Genomic DNA, 17500 nt, shown 5'->3' on the forward strand with positions numbered 1-17500 from the left:
CCGTCTCGCAGCATCGGGGGAGATGAGCGGGACTGGTGCTGTGATACTGGAAGGGTGCATAAATTTCATAGCAGAAATGCAGCTGGCGAAAACCAGCTGGAATAGAGCACAGGAAGCACAGGCGGAGAAACAGTCCAGAAGCAAAAAGAAGAAATAACAGTAGAAATCTTCCGCAAGAAGGGGCTGCGAGCTAGAGTGGATTAAAACCAGAACGCTGTTAACCGTATGACCGGACCAGAAAAGCAGTAAGATAAACAGGAGGCATGCCTCACCGACACGGTGCAGGAATAGCAGCCCCCATGAGCCAGAATGCCTTGGGTTTCTGCCTTGGCTGTGCAAGAGCACGGCAGCAAGCAGGGAAACGTGGGGCGCAAGGGCCGGGGCGGTGCTGGTGCAGCCCTGCCCGCTGGGAGCTGGGGCTGGGGGCTCACGACCTGGGCTGGCCACCACGGGGCCGCGGCTCCGGGCATCGCCCTCCCTCCGCAGGCACAGAGCAGCACGGGTGGCCGTGGCCGTGGCCGTGGCCGTCCCAGTGCGTGCAGCCAGGGGCATGCTGTGGCAACGTGCTCTATTTGCAAACCCCGTGAACCTCTGAGTGGGCAGCAGAAATAAGTTAAAGCGACGAGGAGACATTTTTATTATTCCCATGAAATTATATGGAATTATAGTTTTAAATGAAGGTGACGGGTTTAAAATGTGTATTTTAGAGCAAAGTTAATGCTGCGCTCTCTTGAGTCAGGGGGGCTGGCCAGCCAGGAGTCACTGCACACTGTGCAGAGTGTTTTGGGCACCACGGGGCAGTCTGCATGGGAGCAGCCACTGGTCCCGCACAGCAACCAGCAGCGCAGTGCTCAGCTGTGTGTGGCTGCTGCGGGTGCTGCTGCCACTTCTGGTGCTGCCTGCTCAGAGCCTGCACCGCTGCGAGCAGCAAAGACGGGCACAGGTGCCCTGTGAGCGTGCTGGGGGCAGCGGCAGACCCCCGGGACCTGCAGCAGCCAGCATGCCCGTGCCTGCTCTTACACAGATGTAAAGAGGTTAATTGGGCTGGGATGTACATGGCTGCATTACATCTTTAATGGAAATGTTGTTTCAAGAAGCCACGGCTCTAGTGATTTTTATACGACTGTAATTATTTTTAAACTTTGTTTTCGGCATTGTTGATAACAGCTTGGCACCGTGCCCGTGTACCCTGATTAAACTTACAAATTGTCAGCCTTGATCTATAGGATGCAGGAGAGATTGCTGACTGAGCATCACTTCGGAAATTCTGGATTTAAAACAGAAATTAGATTTAAAATATTGTTCCCAACAACGAGTGCAAGAGCACCAGCAATGCTAACCACACTGAATACCCCAGCACCACGATAGTAACTGAATTCCTGCACGGCGAGGGGCGACCCAGCCCCGTGGTGTGTGTGCCCAGTGCCTGGGCCGGTCCTGCGCCTGCTGCTGCCTCCTTGCCTTGCTCCCCATGGCAGTCCTTTCTGAGCCATCGCCTGGATTCTGTCTCAGCCATTTCCCCTTCCCAACGTGAGATCGCAGCACAGGGCACCTGTGTGGAGCCAGAGGCTCCTGGCACACGTAGGGGTGGTTGCATCCACGCGCCTGGTGGCAGTGGGAGCTTTGCCTGGAGCCTGCTGTAGCTCAGGGGCGAGCGGCAGCGTTTCGTCCCAGCACTTAAGGCCGATGCCTGGACCTTGTAGGAAGAATCCAATGGTGCAAGTCTCAGTCAGAATAATGTAGTGCTTGGACCCATTTGGAAGGAAATGAGAAGCAAATCAATTATTTCCAAATAAATAATGCACTTACTTTTACCACGTGGTCTTGCGTCAAAGTGATATAATGTGTAGGGATAATGCCAGCCTCGTGTAGATTTAGATATGTCTTGGAAAACAACCGGAAGGCACACGTATCTGTACTCATGTGAATATTCTTTTAATACGTACAATGAAATGTTTACAAATTCTGCAGGGTCCTTTAAAAGCTGGAGGAAGACATTCTTGCTCTTTATGGGAAGCGATGGGGTTCTGTGGGATGGCCGGGAGCCCACAGAGTCTGTCTGCCCGAGTTTCACGGGCTTTCCTGGGAGGACAGGGCTGCCTGGGTGCCACAGGGCACGGCAGGGTGGAGGACGGCCAGGGCAGGTCCGACCCTGCAGGGCCACAGGGCCATGGCACCTCGTGTGAGTGGGCAGAGCCTGGCAGATGCAAGAAATACTGACTGTATTTTCTCTTGTTCTCTCTTTTCTGCCCAAGGTTTGAGCATCCGAGGAGCCCAGGAGGAAGACCCTCCCGATCCCCAGCTAATGAGACTAGACAATATGCTTCTGGCAGAAGGAGTCTCAGGTCCGGAGAAAGGTGGGGGATCGGCAGCAGCAGCTGCAGCCGCAGCAGCCTCTGGAGGGTCTTCAGATAACTCTATTGAACACTCAGATTACAGAGCCAAATTGACCCAGATCAGACAAATCTATCACACAGAGCTGGAGAAATATGAACAGGTCAGACATCAGCCTCTCAGTTGTACGTGTACCTGCTGCTGCTCTCGCACTTCTTACTGCCAGCACCCGCCGCCCGGGCTCCGTCAGCGCGCCCCGCGGCCCTGCAGGGGCTGGGCACCCACCGGGTCCCTGGGGCCACACGCTGGAGTTTGCTGGGCGCAGGGCTCATGTCTCGCATGCCTGAGTGTCTTCTGTTGTCTGTAACCACACAAAAGCAACACCTGAGCTGGTGCTCCTGCTTTTGGAGCCAGCCCTGGGTGGGACAGAGCTGGAGAGCTCCCGGTACTCGGTGCCACTCAGGAGCCCGCTCGGGACACGCTGCGAACGCTCGTGGGCTGGGGCCACGTGGGCACCTGTGGCGAGCAGGCACGAGGAGGCAGAGGCGTGGGGCTGGGCTGGGGGGGCTGCACTCGGGCTGGGCTTTGGGAGCTGCCCCGCTGGGAAGGGCACAGGGAGGTCCTGGAGACACCCTCCTGGGCTGGTGCCAGCCCTCAGTGCCTCTGCCTGCGTCAGGAGCACTCTGCAGAGTGCCGTGATAAGAAGCTCCAGGCTGGGTCTCAGCGACCCGCCACGTGTGCTGCTCGGGGGGCTCAGGGGTGCCGTGAGGCGTGCTGCCTGCTGCTCGGCCCAGTGGTGCTGCTGCTGTGGGCACGGCCAGGCACCCCCAGGGGCGGGGAGACCCTCCGCTCGCCTCCTCTCAGTGAACATCCACATGGGAGCACAGGGGGAGGGAAGAACCGTGTGAGACCCCCGGCCCTTGCAAGCCTCAAGCAGTGTCTTTGTTTTCCTCTCCCAGAGGTGTCCTAATAAAGCTCGCAAGCCCTGAGCCTAATCAGCTCAGCAAAACCTCATCAGCTGGTGGTTTCCCAAGCTGAGCGCGGGGAAGGCCTGCACTTGCCCCCAGCCCATCATGGCAAAGCATCGGTGTGAACAGACCAAAACCACAAAAGAGATGTGGAGGCAGTGATGAAACCACTCGAAGCCACGAGGGCAGAGCACCGTGCACCGTGCCGCCCGCGCTCCCTCCCCGCGGTGCCGCGGCACGCTTCCCCTCGGCTGTGTCCTGCAGGGCTGGGCTGCCTTGCCAGTGGGGCCCTTTATTTTCAGTTTCCTGTTTTTTTCTGGTGAATACCCTCTGAAAGGTCCCTGTCTGCCTGGCTCTGTGTTTTTATGCTGTTGGGAACAAAGGCCTGGTCTCTGAGAGGCAGCAGTGCTGCAGCAGCTGTGGGGGGGGTGTGGGGAGGGGTCCTCCTGACCTCCTGCCCTGGGCACCAGCGGGACGAGGCTCGGGCAGCGCGCTCCTTGGCTCTGGTGGCTCTGCCTGCTCTGTAGCTGCCTCCTTCTCCCTGCTGTTCGAGGGGTGCAGGGCCTTTGTGCAAATGTTTTCTCCTCCGAGTGACCTCCACTCCTCCTGCAAGGACACCAAACGTCCTGTGAGGACCTTTGAGCTCTCCTGGCGTGGTGGTGCCCCAGCGTGCTGCCTGCAGTGCCTACCCGGGGGTGGCCACCAGATTAATGGGCACTGTCCAGCAGGAGCATGGCTTTTCAAAGCACAGGGACACAAGCTGGAGATAGAACTGGGGCCAAAGCAAATGCAGGTCGGTGCTTACAGCCGTTTGCTGGCAAGCGTCCTCTGACTCTAACAAGTTTAATGATGTGGGGGAACCGCAAGCATTTTTAGCCCTGTAGCTCCATTTACAAAGGTTTCAGCTGAAATGTCACAGCCATCCGTCCACACCACAGGAAACTTTGGAGGATGCTCAGATGCTGCAAGGAGACAGAGAGCGAGGTGGAGTTGTTCTGAAACATGTACGCTTCCCCCTGTTGATCCTGACACCCAGCAATGTCTGCTCTACAGAAATATGATAATTTCCCCAGCCTTGCAGCAAACTGTCTCCTACCAGCTTGTCTCCAAACAGCGCCTGTCTCAGCAGCTGAGAGGCAGCCGGGACTCTGCATCCCTGCCTCCATCGCCTCCCGACGTGGGGCTGTCCTCCTGCAGGCGGCAGGGCCGTGGCTGGGGCGCCCAGCGCAGCCCCACTGCCCAGCAGGGGCAGCTCCTGCCCTCGCCCGCGCGCCTCGCGCCCCGCCGCAGCCGGCAGCAGACGCCGGAGTGTCTTTCCGAAGACGCTTTCCAGACGGAGTTTGATCCTGACATTTGTTGCCAGTTAGGGGAATGCTCTCGGAGAAAAAAAAAAAAAAAAGAAAGGAAAGGAAAATGGAAAGTGTGTCACGCCATCACACAACTCTCCCCTCGCCGTGTGCCAGGAGAGATGGTCGTACACAGGCAGCTCTTTCCATAATTTACAGCTGCTATAATAGAGATGACATATTGAAAGCTATCTTCTATAATTACACTGAAATACATTTTTTGCTGTAGGCAAAAGTACTGTAAGGGTCCCAGGCCTCCCGGAGCAGCTGGGAACCTGCTTTCTGAGTTCACAGATGTCTTCTGGATTCACCCCAAACTGGGGTGAAGTGTGGCTCTTCGGAAGACGCCACCAACCCTCAGAGTGCTGTGGCACTGTGCGGCTGGGGACCGTTTTGGGCCATTTCCTCTCTTTTCCTTGCATTTGTCTGAGGAGTCTTGATTAAGCATTAAGGCTAGCAGAAGCATCCTCCGCTCCTACAAGGTTTCTGAGCAGGTTAACAAGGCCATCACTTATAACCTGACATTATTAATAATGTCTCAGGCACCAAGCAGAGGCCTGAAAAATAGTACTGAAAAAGGGATCAAGTAGCTCGGACGCTATAAATAAACAAGAGAAAACAAGACAAAGCAGTGGTGTCTTCTGAGCTTACTTCCACTCTGCTGGGCTGCAGTAACTCCATGGATGGGAGATACCGAGGAAAATAAATTAAAAGCAGGCCCTTTAAATAGATGTAGCCAAACTAGGTATTATCAAGCATTTCAAGGAAACTCAGGGAAAGATTTTTGCTTCTTGAAATTAAGAAACTCACTTTAGCTTTGAAACATACAATTTTTGATATATTTGTGGTGAAATATTTTTCACGGAACAGAAGTACCTGAAATTATTTTTCAATAAGAGTTACCATTTTAATAGGACTTGAGGAATGAACTCCCCAGGTCTGCACAGGTCTCACCGCGTGGTGAGAGGCCGGCGGCCAGCAGGGATGGGCGCTCTGCGGCTCTTTTGGGAGCCTGGAATGTCAAAACAGAAGGGAGGAAAACTGTGCAAATGGCAAACGAGGATTAGGCAGGTCAAATTCCTTGCCCTGAAGCTCAGACTGTGGTGGGCAGCTGCCGGGAGGAGCCCATGGGCCTGCAGTGCCCGGTGCCAGCCGCCTGCAGCGGCACGCGTGGGGCACCCTGCTCCGCGCCTCGGCCGAGCGCTGCTCCACGCGGTGCGGCGGGGATGTAAATTACCCTGTAATTTACTTTCAGTAGTGTAAAGAAAAAAAAAATCACTTTGCCTGAAGTGTATGCATCTTTCTTAAGGGTGTACCCAGATTTTAATTATCTAAATGTAAATACTTAACGAATTTTACTTAGAGTAATGAGCTAAAGTGCACACTACATAAATGAGATGTTCTAATTAATCATGTATGAACTACTGGTTTAAAGAAAAGCTATGTGAATTCTGTGAATGTTGGGCTATTGCCAAATTGCTAATCAGCATTTGCATTCATAGATGGCTTCACTTAATAAGTTGTGAGACGTTCAGCAAATGTTATAGGAAATTATGAGTTTTTAGATGCATAAACTTTTCACTTTTAACTCTTTCCCTCACATAATCTGTTGAAATACGGGAAAATCACTGAAAACGTAGTTGCAAGACAAATTGTAGTGATATTTTCAACCCTGGCTTTAGTAGAAAGAGGGGAGCTGGAGTCAAACAGCAACTTAACATACGTGGTCTGAACGAGACACTGGTACTGCTTCCCCTGCGTGATTTAGAGGCTGCCGAGCATCGTGCTCGTAGCCCGTTTGTCAGATGCACGAAATCCTCTGGCCTTATTAGGAAGCGATTCCAGCTCTGCAGTGCGTGAGGAGGGCTGGCTGCTGCTGCAACCAACGTGCGTGCCTGCCGGGACCCTCAGCCCCTGCCCACCGCTCCTGGTGAGCGCTGCATGCCATGTGCCCGCTGCACCGGCACGGCGCCGAGCCCCCTCCTGCCGCCGGGACAGGCAGGTCCCTGCCCCAGCCGTGCTCCAGCACCGTGCCGGGGAGGGAGCCTGGCGGCTCTGCCGCCGCTCTCCCGAGCAGACAGCAGGCCCGGGTTTTGTTTTTGAAAGAGATAAAGGAGACATAAATCAGCATAGTTTGTGGCAGCTTGCAGCCTGCGTGGGGGGAAGCCAGGATGCCAGCGTGACAGCCACTTGGTCATGCAGAGGCTCAGAGCAGGCAAAGCCTGCTGATGATGCAGCCTGCAGAAGTTTATATCATTGTGTCCTTTCGCCTGCACGGTCTGGGCCTGGTAATTGATGGCTGCTGATGCTGCCCTCCCCACTGCCCCGGCAGCACTGTATGGCCAGGCTGCCGCACGGCCTGGCTGTGACACTGTCTGCGGAGGGGAACTGCACAAGGCACCTCAGACAGGTTTCATTTCCCAAACCTGCTGCAAGGAGTTAAAATCTTACGTGCTGCTTGTCTGGGGGTCAGCCCACCTCTTGCAAGTGCATCCAGTGTGTGGAGCTCACCTACTGGATGTGTGCGATGTGTTCCTGTGGCCACGTGCAGGGATGGGGCAGCGTGGGGATCCCCCACCACTGCTGGCACCATGGGGTCAGATGCCAGCTTGTGCATTTTGGGATGACACAAAGCAATTTCTGAACTTCTCCTTCCTTTGCAGGCATGTAATGAGTTTACCACACATGTGATGAACCTTCTCAGAGAACAGAGTCGGACACGTCCCATTTCTCCCAAGGAGATTGAAAGGATGGTGGGCATCATTCATCGAAAATTCAGCTCCATCCAGATGCAGCTCAAACAAAGTACTTGTGAAGCTGTCATGATTTTAAGGTCAAGGTTCCTTGATGCCAGGTAAGGCTGAGATGAGTACCCCATGCTCTTGCTGGGACAGAGCAGCCCAGTGGAAGCCTGGTGCTCCTGGGAGCTGTGCCTGCACACAGGACAGGCTGCTGTTCAGAGAGCTTTCATAAACATCAGCATTTTTGAACACATTTTAGTGCAAGGATTAGGTTTGTTTACCCTGTGCTTGTTTGTTTACCCTGCTCGAGTAGGAGTCACATAGGGTTTGTGCAGAGGGCTGTTTTGTCACCCCAGCAGTTATTTAAGTGGCTGCAGGTACCAGCATCTCACAGCATAAGGCTGAAACTGGCCCCATAACGAAGAGCCCAGTTATCTGGGAGGGACGTGCCACAGGCTGAGGCTGACTGTGTTAGCAGCTGCCTGTGCCTGAGGTAAGAAAGGCGACGATGCTTTCCAAAAGCCAGATTTGCTGGCCCTTCTCCCAACAAGCTGTCGCTCGGCTAGGGTAAGGGAGGAGGCAGCACCTCCTGAACCAGCAACAGCCACCACATGCATCCCTTGCAAAGCTGCTGGAGCTCAGCACTGCTGTCCGCAGCAGCTGGAGCACACTGCTCTTCCTGGGCTGTGAGGAGATGGGCAGGCAGGGATTGAAAAGAGCTTTACAGACACAGCCAAATTTGCTGAGTAGCCCCGACAAGGTGGGATGTCAGCCCCCAGCACTATCCCTTTCCCAGGGTGCTGGCAGCTGGCCGGGCCCGGCAGCACAGGGAGAGCCCAAGCAGAGGGCGAAGGAGCCTCAGGCACCACGCAGAGCCTGCCTGTAGCAGCTAGCTCCTGCTTCACACCTGAAAGCTGTGAGGAGCTAAACAAGAGCAAAATAATTTTATTAACAAGGAGGTCACTGGCAGGTGTGGCAAATTAGGGTAATTACAAACAGTTGGAGGAAATGTCTATGGAGAGCTCCAGTAACTGCAAAAGGTAAAGCTTGCAGATGCACATTTTAAAGTGATTTCTTTAAAAAGGAGGAAGGTAAATAAGGCAAAATGAGCGGAAGCACAGTAATGAGATAAACGCAGCTCTAGGGAGAGTCTGCCTGCTCCAGGATACAGCGTCGTTAGCAGCATCGTGATACTCCTGGAAGAGAGCGCTGGGGATTGCCGCTCGGCTGCCTGCTGGCCCGAGGCACCGGCAGTTTGATTGCAACCAGCCCGGAGGGGAAGGGAGCTCTGAAGGAAATGTTTAACCAGTGCCTTCGTGAGGATGCTCTCAGGGAGGCAGGCAGCCGATGTCAGCTGGGGGGAAGGCAGCTGTGGCCGTGCAGGTGCTGCCGCTGTAGCCCGTGTGGAGGGGAGGTGGCGCGAGGCATGCCCGTGGCGCTGAGGCGGCCTTGGGGTGGGCAGGCCGTGCCTTGGCGGCCCTTGGTGCCGTGTCCTGTGTGTGGCCATGGAGTGAGCATGGCTGGGCCTGGCCTTGCTGAGGCCATGGGAAGCCAATTAGCTCAATGAGTGCTAGATAAAGATGTGGCATGAAGGGGGTGCGGCTGTGCTCACCCCAACAGCTGTTTGAAGAAGCCCTGGCTGACCTGCCAGCAAAGGGGAAGAGCTTGGTCACACTGTTATCGGCAAAGGGAGGTTCAGCAGTGCTGAGGGTGATGGCACTGGTGGCTCCATGCCCTTCCTCAGCTCATCTCTACCCTGAGTCCTGCTGCTGGCTCCAGCCTGCTGCAGGCGGGTGGCATCAGCGCACTGTCGGGGTGAAGGCCCCTGTGGAGGCTGGGGGAGGTTGGAGGCAACGCCCAGACCCTGCCAGGGCCTGACCCCACAGACGGGTGCTGCAGCTCCTTGGCATGGAGCCCACAGGGCCGGGCAGCTGCTGAGGGGGCTGTGTGCTGTGGGTGGGCAACGGGGGCTGCTCCCACCCCGCGGCCCAGCTGGAGCTCTGCATGTCTGGAACAGCTGTGGTTTTCTTGTCTCTTTTCAGGCGGAAAAGGCGCAACTTCAGTAAACAAGCCACAGAAATCTTGAATGAGTATTTTTACTCCCACCTCAGTAACCCTTACCCCAGTGAAGAAGCCAAAGAAGAGCTGGCAAAGAAATGCAGCATCACAGTATCGCAGGTAGGCAGCAGGTGGGAGCGCAGCCTCCTTCCTCCACCTCTACCCTGGCAAAGGGTGGGCTTTGACGGGGACCTGTGAGGTACGGAAGGTCCCTGCCCCAAGCGCCTTCCTGGTCCCTTTGAATTTACATTATTGACCAGGAGTGGATGTGAATTTCAGCAGGGAATGGGGCATGGCTGAGCTGTGCGGGGAACGCAGCGTGACTGCGGGCAGCTGGGGCTGGTCTGGGGTAAGTGAGTGTGTGTGCAGTGAGGAAAGTAGGAATAAGAAGAGGTAATGTTAGCATCCTAGTCTATGTCAGACTTCTCTGTACAGTCAGAGCTATGCCTAGTTGAGACTTATCATCTGTTACAGATTCATTACAACTTAACATTATTTTGGGGAAAGCCAGTTTATTGACAAACATATAATCTATCTCTATAGATCCGAATTTCTTTGATTGGTTGAAGTCATTTCTCCAAGCCAGGCAGGAATGCAGCCTCTCGATATTACTGAAGTGATGTGAGTGGTTTCTTTGTAGCAAAAATGAACGATGGAGGCTGACTTCATTTTATCATATATAACAGATGTTACTGTAAAGTTAATGCAAGAAAAATAGTATCCCCTTGATGAGAAGGGCACACTTTCGTTGTCTGCAGTTGTTTGTGTGTAGACCAAAATACACGTACAGCTCTAGAGTGGTTTCTCACGGTGGTGTTCAGGCTGATGACAGCTACATCAAGTGTTCTTTCACTGTTTCCTTCACCAGCTTAAAAAGCAAAATAACATCATTCATTTCTTGTGGCCTGTGTGTTTGACAGGAAGCCAAAATAATCCCACAGCAGATCTGGCTCATACATTTGCCCTGTGAGGGAAAGTTTGCATTTGGGTGGCAGAGAAGTTCACCAGCAGTGTCCTGTTCTCCAGCTGTCCTGTTGCGGGGCTGGCATGCCATCTCCTCCCTGCTCTGCTTATCAATATTTCAGGTCCTTTAGAGGAACAATGCCTGCGGCGAGTATGTTAACTATTAATGATTGCAGGCTTCAGTATTGGCATTATTAGCAATGCAACCTTTAGCTTTATAATTAAGACCTGAGTTGAGATTTACTTTATAGGTCTCCATTGAATCCATGAAAAATTCAGGCACTTCTATTGAAGACTTCCAAATGAGAAAGGCCACCCAGATCCCCAAAATCTGATCTTAATTAAAACTTTGGAAGTGCCATCAGAAGTACAAAGCCATCCTATGCCATGAAAAAAGCTGGTGGAGTCGTGTGTGTGCCTTGCTTGCTCCACAGCTCGCAGCACGTCCCGCGCTCCTGATGGGTGGGAAGCGCGTGTGCCAGGTGCAGGTAAGAGGAGGAGGCTGGGGCAGTTTTTCCCAGTCCACTTACCAGTGGCTGTGGTGAGAAGCAGGACTCTTGGTTTTCTTGCATAATGCTCACAGTGAGAAGGAAGCAAATGTTGCTCCAGTGAGCCTGCTGTGCGGGCAGGGCACAGTGTCTGAGCTGCCCCGCTTGGTGCGGCACAGCGGGGTCTCCTCCGGGGACACAGCGCCGAGCTCACTCTCTCTCAGGTTGCTCCTTTGTCACTGCCAGATCCTGCGAGTGACCGCAGCCCAGCAGATACAGGGGCAGCTGCAGCGGCTGCCGGGCATCTCTCCCAGCCCGCAGGTACCACTGCGGCTCTCGCGGATGCCTGGAGCCAGCCAAACAGCTGTAGATACCTGGGCAGCCTGCTGCACAGCCTGGTGTCTTGTTGCTGGTTTCTGTCTTCTTGGCACAAGATAACTTATTGAAATTCCTCCAGTAAATGGTGTTTGAAAAATCCTCCCACAAGAGCCAAGGCAGCTTGCGGCAGAGTTAGGAGGGCCAACACAATTGACACCAAGTTGGAGAACCCCGAAGCTCTTCAGCTCCACCGGCAAAGTGTAACCAGGGAAAAACACCATGGTGGAGAGCACAGTAGACCTGCTGAGGAGGAGGTATTTTGTGTCCAGCCAGGGGATGGATAGCTGTGCCTGGCAGAAAAAGAGTTAGTGATCCTGAAGAGTAGGCAGGTAAAAAGCTAGAGCATTCAAGGCTGAAGAAGCTGAAGGTCAGGGGATGGAACACTTAAGCAATCAGTTACAGATTCTCCTAATGCTAATAGATATGATTTATTTTTTTAATTGGTTGTTTGATAAGATTTAATGTATATATTATAGAATGAAATAAAAGGCAGGCAGATGGTCCAAAAGTGTAGCAGCAGCAGTCAGCCTGTGACATGAATATAGGTTTGTCTCTTTACTATTTAATGAGTGTGAATTAGTTGTTTCTTGAATCCATTAGGAAGGCTGTGTGAGTGGTGGGAGTGGCTGCGTTGCCTCTTCTGTACTGCTCTGTACCATCCTGGGCTCTGAAGAGTGACATTTACCAACCTAGGAGCAAGGGCAGCGTTAACCACAGAGCCCTGGCATCATCTGCAGGAGGTGCAGATTAGGGGCTGTGGTGGGAGCCTCAGTATGGCAAAAGTTGTATAAATGCTCCAGATGATGGGGAAGCCAGAAAACCGGGCGATGTATCCTCTAATAGGAGAGGAGCACGTGTGCAAGAGAGGGAGTGCTTCCGATCGGTTGGTTGCTTGAGTTCCTGATAGATCTGCTGTCACAGCTAGAAAATGTGAGTACTATGGCTATCCTATTCTTTGAGTTTCAAAGGCATTTCCAAAGGCCATATGGCAGGACTGCAGGAATAGTTGATATTTACTAGGTTGAACTGGGCTGAAGTTGTCTTCCTTCGTACTGAAAAATGTATATATTTTTGAGGCTGTCTAGCAGAAAAGCTCTGAGCGTGCACTGTAAAATAGCACAGTGCATGCTGCACTAGTGCTTGGCAGCCAAAGTCAGAGGATGTAATCCAGAAATCAGGGGTAAATTGAGCAGTCATTTAAAATACTGGCAGGAGTAGCATCGCCTGGGATAAGCAATGGCATCCAAGCGAGTGACTGAGCTACACCTTGCACAGGGCTTTTATGAACATCTCTAAGCGTATGCATTGCAGCTCGGACCAGGAGTCCCTTAGACACTGCCTTGCCTGGCACCATGCCTTAGCCACCGCCCTGGCGTCAAAGGCCCTGGAGGTGTGAAGAGCTGGGAAATGGGGTGGGGGTGGGAAGTTAACGGGTGGCTTTCCAGACTCCTGGAGGTTTCGGTTCATGTTTGATGAAGAGGCTTTGTCCTTTTTCTGGCTGAGCTGGGCTTTCCGCGTAGCCTCTCCTAACTGATCCAGGGTATTTCTTTCTTGTACTGTCAGTGCCTTGGAAATGCTAGGGGCAGATTCATGGCAGAACATTTTCTCCCTCAAACACTTAATTAGCGAGTATTTTGGGTCATCCTCCCCCCAGATTGAGCAGCTGACTGGAAATCTTGCTGCCAAGGCACTTTATTGAGCTACAAAAAATTGTCTCCCAGAATCATTTAGTTACAGATGGGAGATAGATGGTTTTAGTTTTGATATCTGTGTTTAAAATTATATGTAGAGAAGGTTTTTCAAGAAAAGCATAAAGACAAACTATTTATTAAGATGAACGCCTCATACAATTTCATTTTTAAGAGTACGGGAAAAGGTAATTCTGGCGAAAAAATGTCCTTAACAGAACATCGTTGGCTGTAATTTAGAACTACCCGATCAGCACGTGTTCACCGGAGATAAACTGTGTCATCTGTTCTCTCCCCACCATGGCTGCGAGGCTGATGTTTTATACTTTTGCAGATGAGTCTCTTTCAGGGTGTCATGAACAACTATCAGTCTATCATATGGGCTGTAGAAAGGGCACAGTCATTGCTGAAAGTGTGTCACTGGATTACAGCAATAAAATTTTTCACTGCTTCAAACAAAATAAGAATGTGCTTGACAAGAGAATATATTTATATTTATTTATTTTTAATAAATGTAAAAGCTGGGTTCCAACAGCCCTCCCGGCCCTGCTTCTTCTGAGTTTGTTTTTGTAAGCACATTGACAGGGAGAGCTACAGATTTATGAGCTCTTACCCTTGACTTCATTGGGAAGCAAGAAAAAAAAAAGATGCAAGCTTAAATAGTTTCTAGAGGTGAAATTGTTAGCTTTAGAACATGTACCATAATTGTACTATGCTTTTTTTTATATTTTGTGTCATTTGATTAGGTGCAGAACACAGTGCTACAAACCCTTGAAAACAATGGAAAAATTTCTGTGATCCATAAGTATTTAGTTAATAAATTTCAACAGTGATGCTCTCGCGTGAGGTGGTTCTTTTTGCAGAACGGGGACTGATTTATCCCATGAAATCAGCCACTGCAGAGACGCAAGGCAGGCCTGTCCCATCCTAAATCCCGCATTAGGCATCTTGACAATTTAAGTAATAATTTATTGTCTTTTTACTTTACATTACAATTAACATGATAAATAAGTGCAACTGCATTGTTTGAAATGTAATATACAATTAAGCCCAATTAATTAATTGGCTTTCAATGATCAAGAGGAGAAATGTTCTTTTTTTTTTTTTTTTTTAATGTGGAGAGTTTGTTTTAATGAAAAATGTGTTGTGAAGCAGCTCACGATGGAGACATCTTTCATGTTTCGGGTGAGCACGAGGCAGGGCGAGCAGGCAGGGTGCTGCGGCTGCCTCGGCTCCCACCGCTGCCCTCGCAGGCGGCCCGGCTCGAGCCGTGCCCGGGGCTGGCTGCAGTGCCAGCTGCAGGGGGTCCAGGGACCCAGCCCAGCTCCTGCCCTCTGCTCGAGCTGTGTGCTGGCCCCGTCCCGCTGCCCAGAGCGTGGACACTCCGCTGTGCGTCGCAGGAGCAGCGGGTCCTTTGGTGGGGAGGTGAAGGGTTCCTGAGCGGTGACATCCGTACCCGGGGATGCTGCGGTCACACTGGGAGCTGCAGCAGCCACGGTGCTCTGCCCGTGTGCGGAGTGCGTGCTTTAATCCCAGAAATAGTTCAACATTTCTGGATATTCATTTAGATGTGGTATGCGGGTTAAACATAACGTACGATCGCTGCTCCTCTCATTGCTTCCAATTAAACCTTGCTTGTTAGTTTAACCTCTAGGTAATCCCATCAAACAACTGATGTCAAGGAAACACTGCCCACAGTGGCTCTGGATGAGTGGCCATTAATTTTAATTGCCTTGATATTAAAGATTAAGAAGTATTGGGACTAGCAGAATGGAAACGATCTGATGTCAAGCAAATCCACTCGTTGAGGCTTCCCCAGGCTGCTGGTGATATTAAAATTTTACTGTGAGAATTAAATAAACCTTTATTAGTGATGGCTGTTGTTTGATTGGTCCAGCAGTGTGCATAAACAGAGGGGTCTCGCACACATCCGTGGACAATACAGTTGATGTACAGAGATTTCTCAATTATGAAACTGTTAATAAAGCATAATCTGATTGTCCACAATAATTATTTGCTAGGTTTCGTTAATGCATTATTACTTCTCTGACTGACAAGGTAATATTAAGTGCAATATATAGAATACAGTGGAGTATTATCTAGGGAACAGAATGTATAAGATACATCTCTTGTGTTACAGTTAAAAGCTAGAGGCTTTGCGTTAATTGCACTAAAACAAAAGCTATAGCTGCCTAAAATACAGCAGAGGCAGTCTCCTGTATCGGGGCCTTGCTGGGTGCTGTGATGTACCACCGAGCTTTAAGGGGTGCTGTGGTGGTTGGGGGGCACTCCGGGGGTGCAGGATGCCAGCTGGGTGTCACTGTGGGCCACGTGTTTGCCGTCCCTTCTAGGTGATTTGGTCCCTTCCTGCAGGCCATGGCTAATTACTGCTTGTGTTGTCACCAGTCCCTTCCCCTCTACCACAGTTTTGTTACAGATCCTTTTTTTTGTCTGTCCAGACAGTAGCTGCCACCTTTGCAACATTGGCTCTGATTTACCTTTGTTGCAGTGGCTGAAGTTAAACAAAGCTGCTGAGAAACCATTGCAGGAACTTCTCTGAACTGCTCCAGCCATGACCTCTGCATGGGTTAATGGCCAGAGCCCCACGAGCCACCTTGGCTTCAGTACAACATCTTCAAAGGGGGACGAGAGAGGTTTTTCAGACGTTATTGATTTATATTATTCCTTTCATTTTCAGCCGAACAAACATGACTAAGTGCAGGCTGCCAAGGTTGTTCTGGCCCAAAAATAAAGAACAATTGCACTCACTGCCCACTCCCTTGCTCAGCCAGCAGGCACCTTGGTCCCCCTCAGCAGCTCTGGGGTCTTGCTCTGATTTCAGTGACAAGTGGCTGATATAAGGGGAGACAATGCTGTGCTAAATGCTACATCAAGCTCCAAGATACCTGTCCTCACCCCTTGGGAAGCAGTTCACCAATGGACAAGCAGAGCCAGATCATACTCGTGTCCATACTAATATTTAACTGGTCCTTGATTACTGCTTTGTTAATCGGGGTGCCCAGCAGTTACAGGCTGGGTGTTGGAGTGCGTGTGTGTGCTGTGCCAAACACAACGCTTCGGAGGGATTGTGCTTTGTCAGGTCAAATGCTTTGTGTCCTTCACTCTGCCCCACCTCTCCCCACCGTAGGTGTCCAACTGGTTTGGAAATAAGAGAATCAGGTACAAGAAGAACATTGGGAAGTTCCAGGAAGAAGCCAACCTCTACGCGGCAAAGACGGCTGTGACTGCAGCGCACGCCGTGGCCGCGGCCGTCCAGAACAACCAGACAAACTCCCCCACCACACCAAACTCTGGTACGTACCCGGCACGTGCGTTAGAGCATCCTGCAGTGAGTTCGGTCGGGCTGAGGACTCCGCAGCCCCCCAGCAGACCTGACCATGGGAGCAGTGCCGGGTCCGCACGCCCCCGGGCTGCCGAAGAGCTGCGCCCGCGTGGTTCTCGCGGCGGCGGTGTCTGCCTCGCTCAGACTTCTGGCAGCTTCTTTGTTTCTGTAGATATTTTAAGCATTTCTCATTCCAAGAAAATAACACAAAATAAAGTGAGGCAGAGCTCCAAGTCTGTTTTTGTAGAACTGTTAAATTTATTGTCAAGATAAGAACAAAATGGGGGAATATTTTAGCATGCACTAATTGGAATGTAAACTCTGGCTTGCTTAGAAAGGAGTGTATATTATATATAGAAATCTAAGGACACAACTTTTATTTCAGAGTCGCTGTACCACATGTTCTTTTACAGTATTTAAAAACTGTCTCGCTAGAGCTTTATTGACATTTTGCAAATCTAAGCATTATATTATAGAGGGAGTGTCTAACGAGGAAGTCACTTTGGGGGCTCCAGAGGCAAAGGTTTCCACAGAGCACAGATGTGTTCGACGCTATTTACAGTGCAGCCTTGCCACAACTTAGTTGTAGACAACTTTTAAAGGGTATAAAAATCCATGGGGAAAAAAAAAACAACACACAACTTTAATCAAAGGAAAGTTGTTTTTTTGTTTTTTGTTTTTTTTTTAAAAAAAAAGTTCCTCTTCTGATGGTAATAAATCAACTAATTAGAAATTACCAGCCATTTCCTTTTGAAGGAGACATTAAACACAGATTCAAAATGAGTTTTTCTCAGAGTGTTTAGTGATAGCATCTCGAGATGAAGTGATCCACGAGAGGAAAGCACTGCACATTAAAGCCTGTTTTCCTGCAAGCTGCTCTTCCAGTGGGGACGACTGGCCACGGGTTCTGCTGGGTTTCCCTGACCTCCCGCGCGCTCCGGCTGCGCAGCACAAGTCCCCGTGTGGCGTGGGTGTCCCGCTGGCCCCCAGCTCCCCTCCTGCGGGGTCAGGAGCTTTTTCTCTGTTGTGCACTACCTTTCCTTCTTGTTTCCTTTCTTCTTCTCCTTCCCCTGCCCTGAGGTCTTTGGGGTTATATATTTGTAGCTCTCTGTTATTCAGCTACCTAACTCTTTCCTTTCCAGGTTCTTCTGGTTCTTTTAACCTCCCAAATTCTGGGGACATGTTCATGAACA

At 51.1% G+C, this 17500-nt stretch overlaps 1 protein-coding gene across 7 annotated transcripts in view; it reads left to right on the forward strand.

Annotated features, from left to right (window-relative positions):
- Positions 1-17500, forward strand: part of PBX3 (PBX homeobox 3) — a 111047-nt gene that overhangs the window by 88780 nt on the left and 4767 nt on the right. For 6 of the 7 annotated variants that reach the window (XM_082775512.1, XM_082775509.1, XM_082775508.1 and 3 more), the window contains 5 exons: positions 2256-2497; positions 7312-7502; positions 9432-9567; positions 16113-16278; positions 17450-17500. The exon at positions 17450-17500 is cut by the window's right edge and continues 62 nt beyond it. In XM_082775512.1, the coding sequence (XP_082631638.1) occupies positions 2256-2497; positions 7312-7502; positions 9432-9567; positions 16113-16278; positions 17450-17500 (786 nt within the window). The remainder of the gene's footprint in view (positions 1-2255; positions 2498-7311; positions 7503-9431; positions 9568-16112; positions 16279-17449) is intronic. The other variant, XM_082775513.1, reaches the window with a different exon arrangement.

Source organism: Aythya marila (assembly GCF_965140915.1).
Source record: "Aythya marila genome assembly, chromosome: 19".
NCBI lineage: Eukaryota > Metazoa > Chordata > Aves > Anseriformes > Anatidae > Aythya > Aythya marila.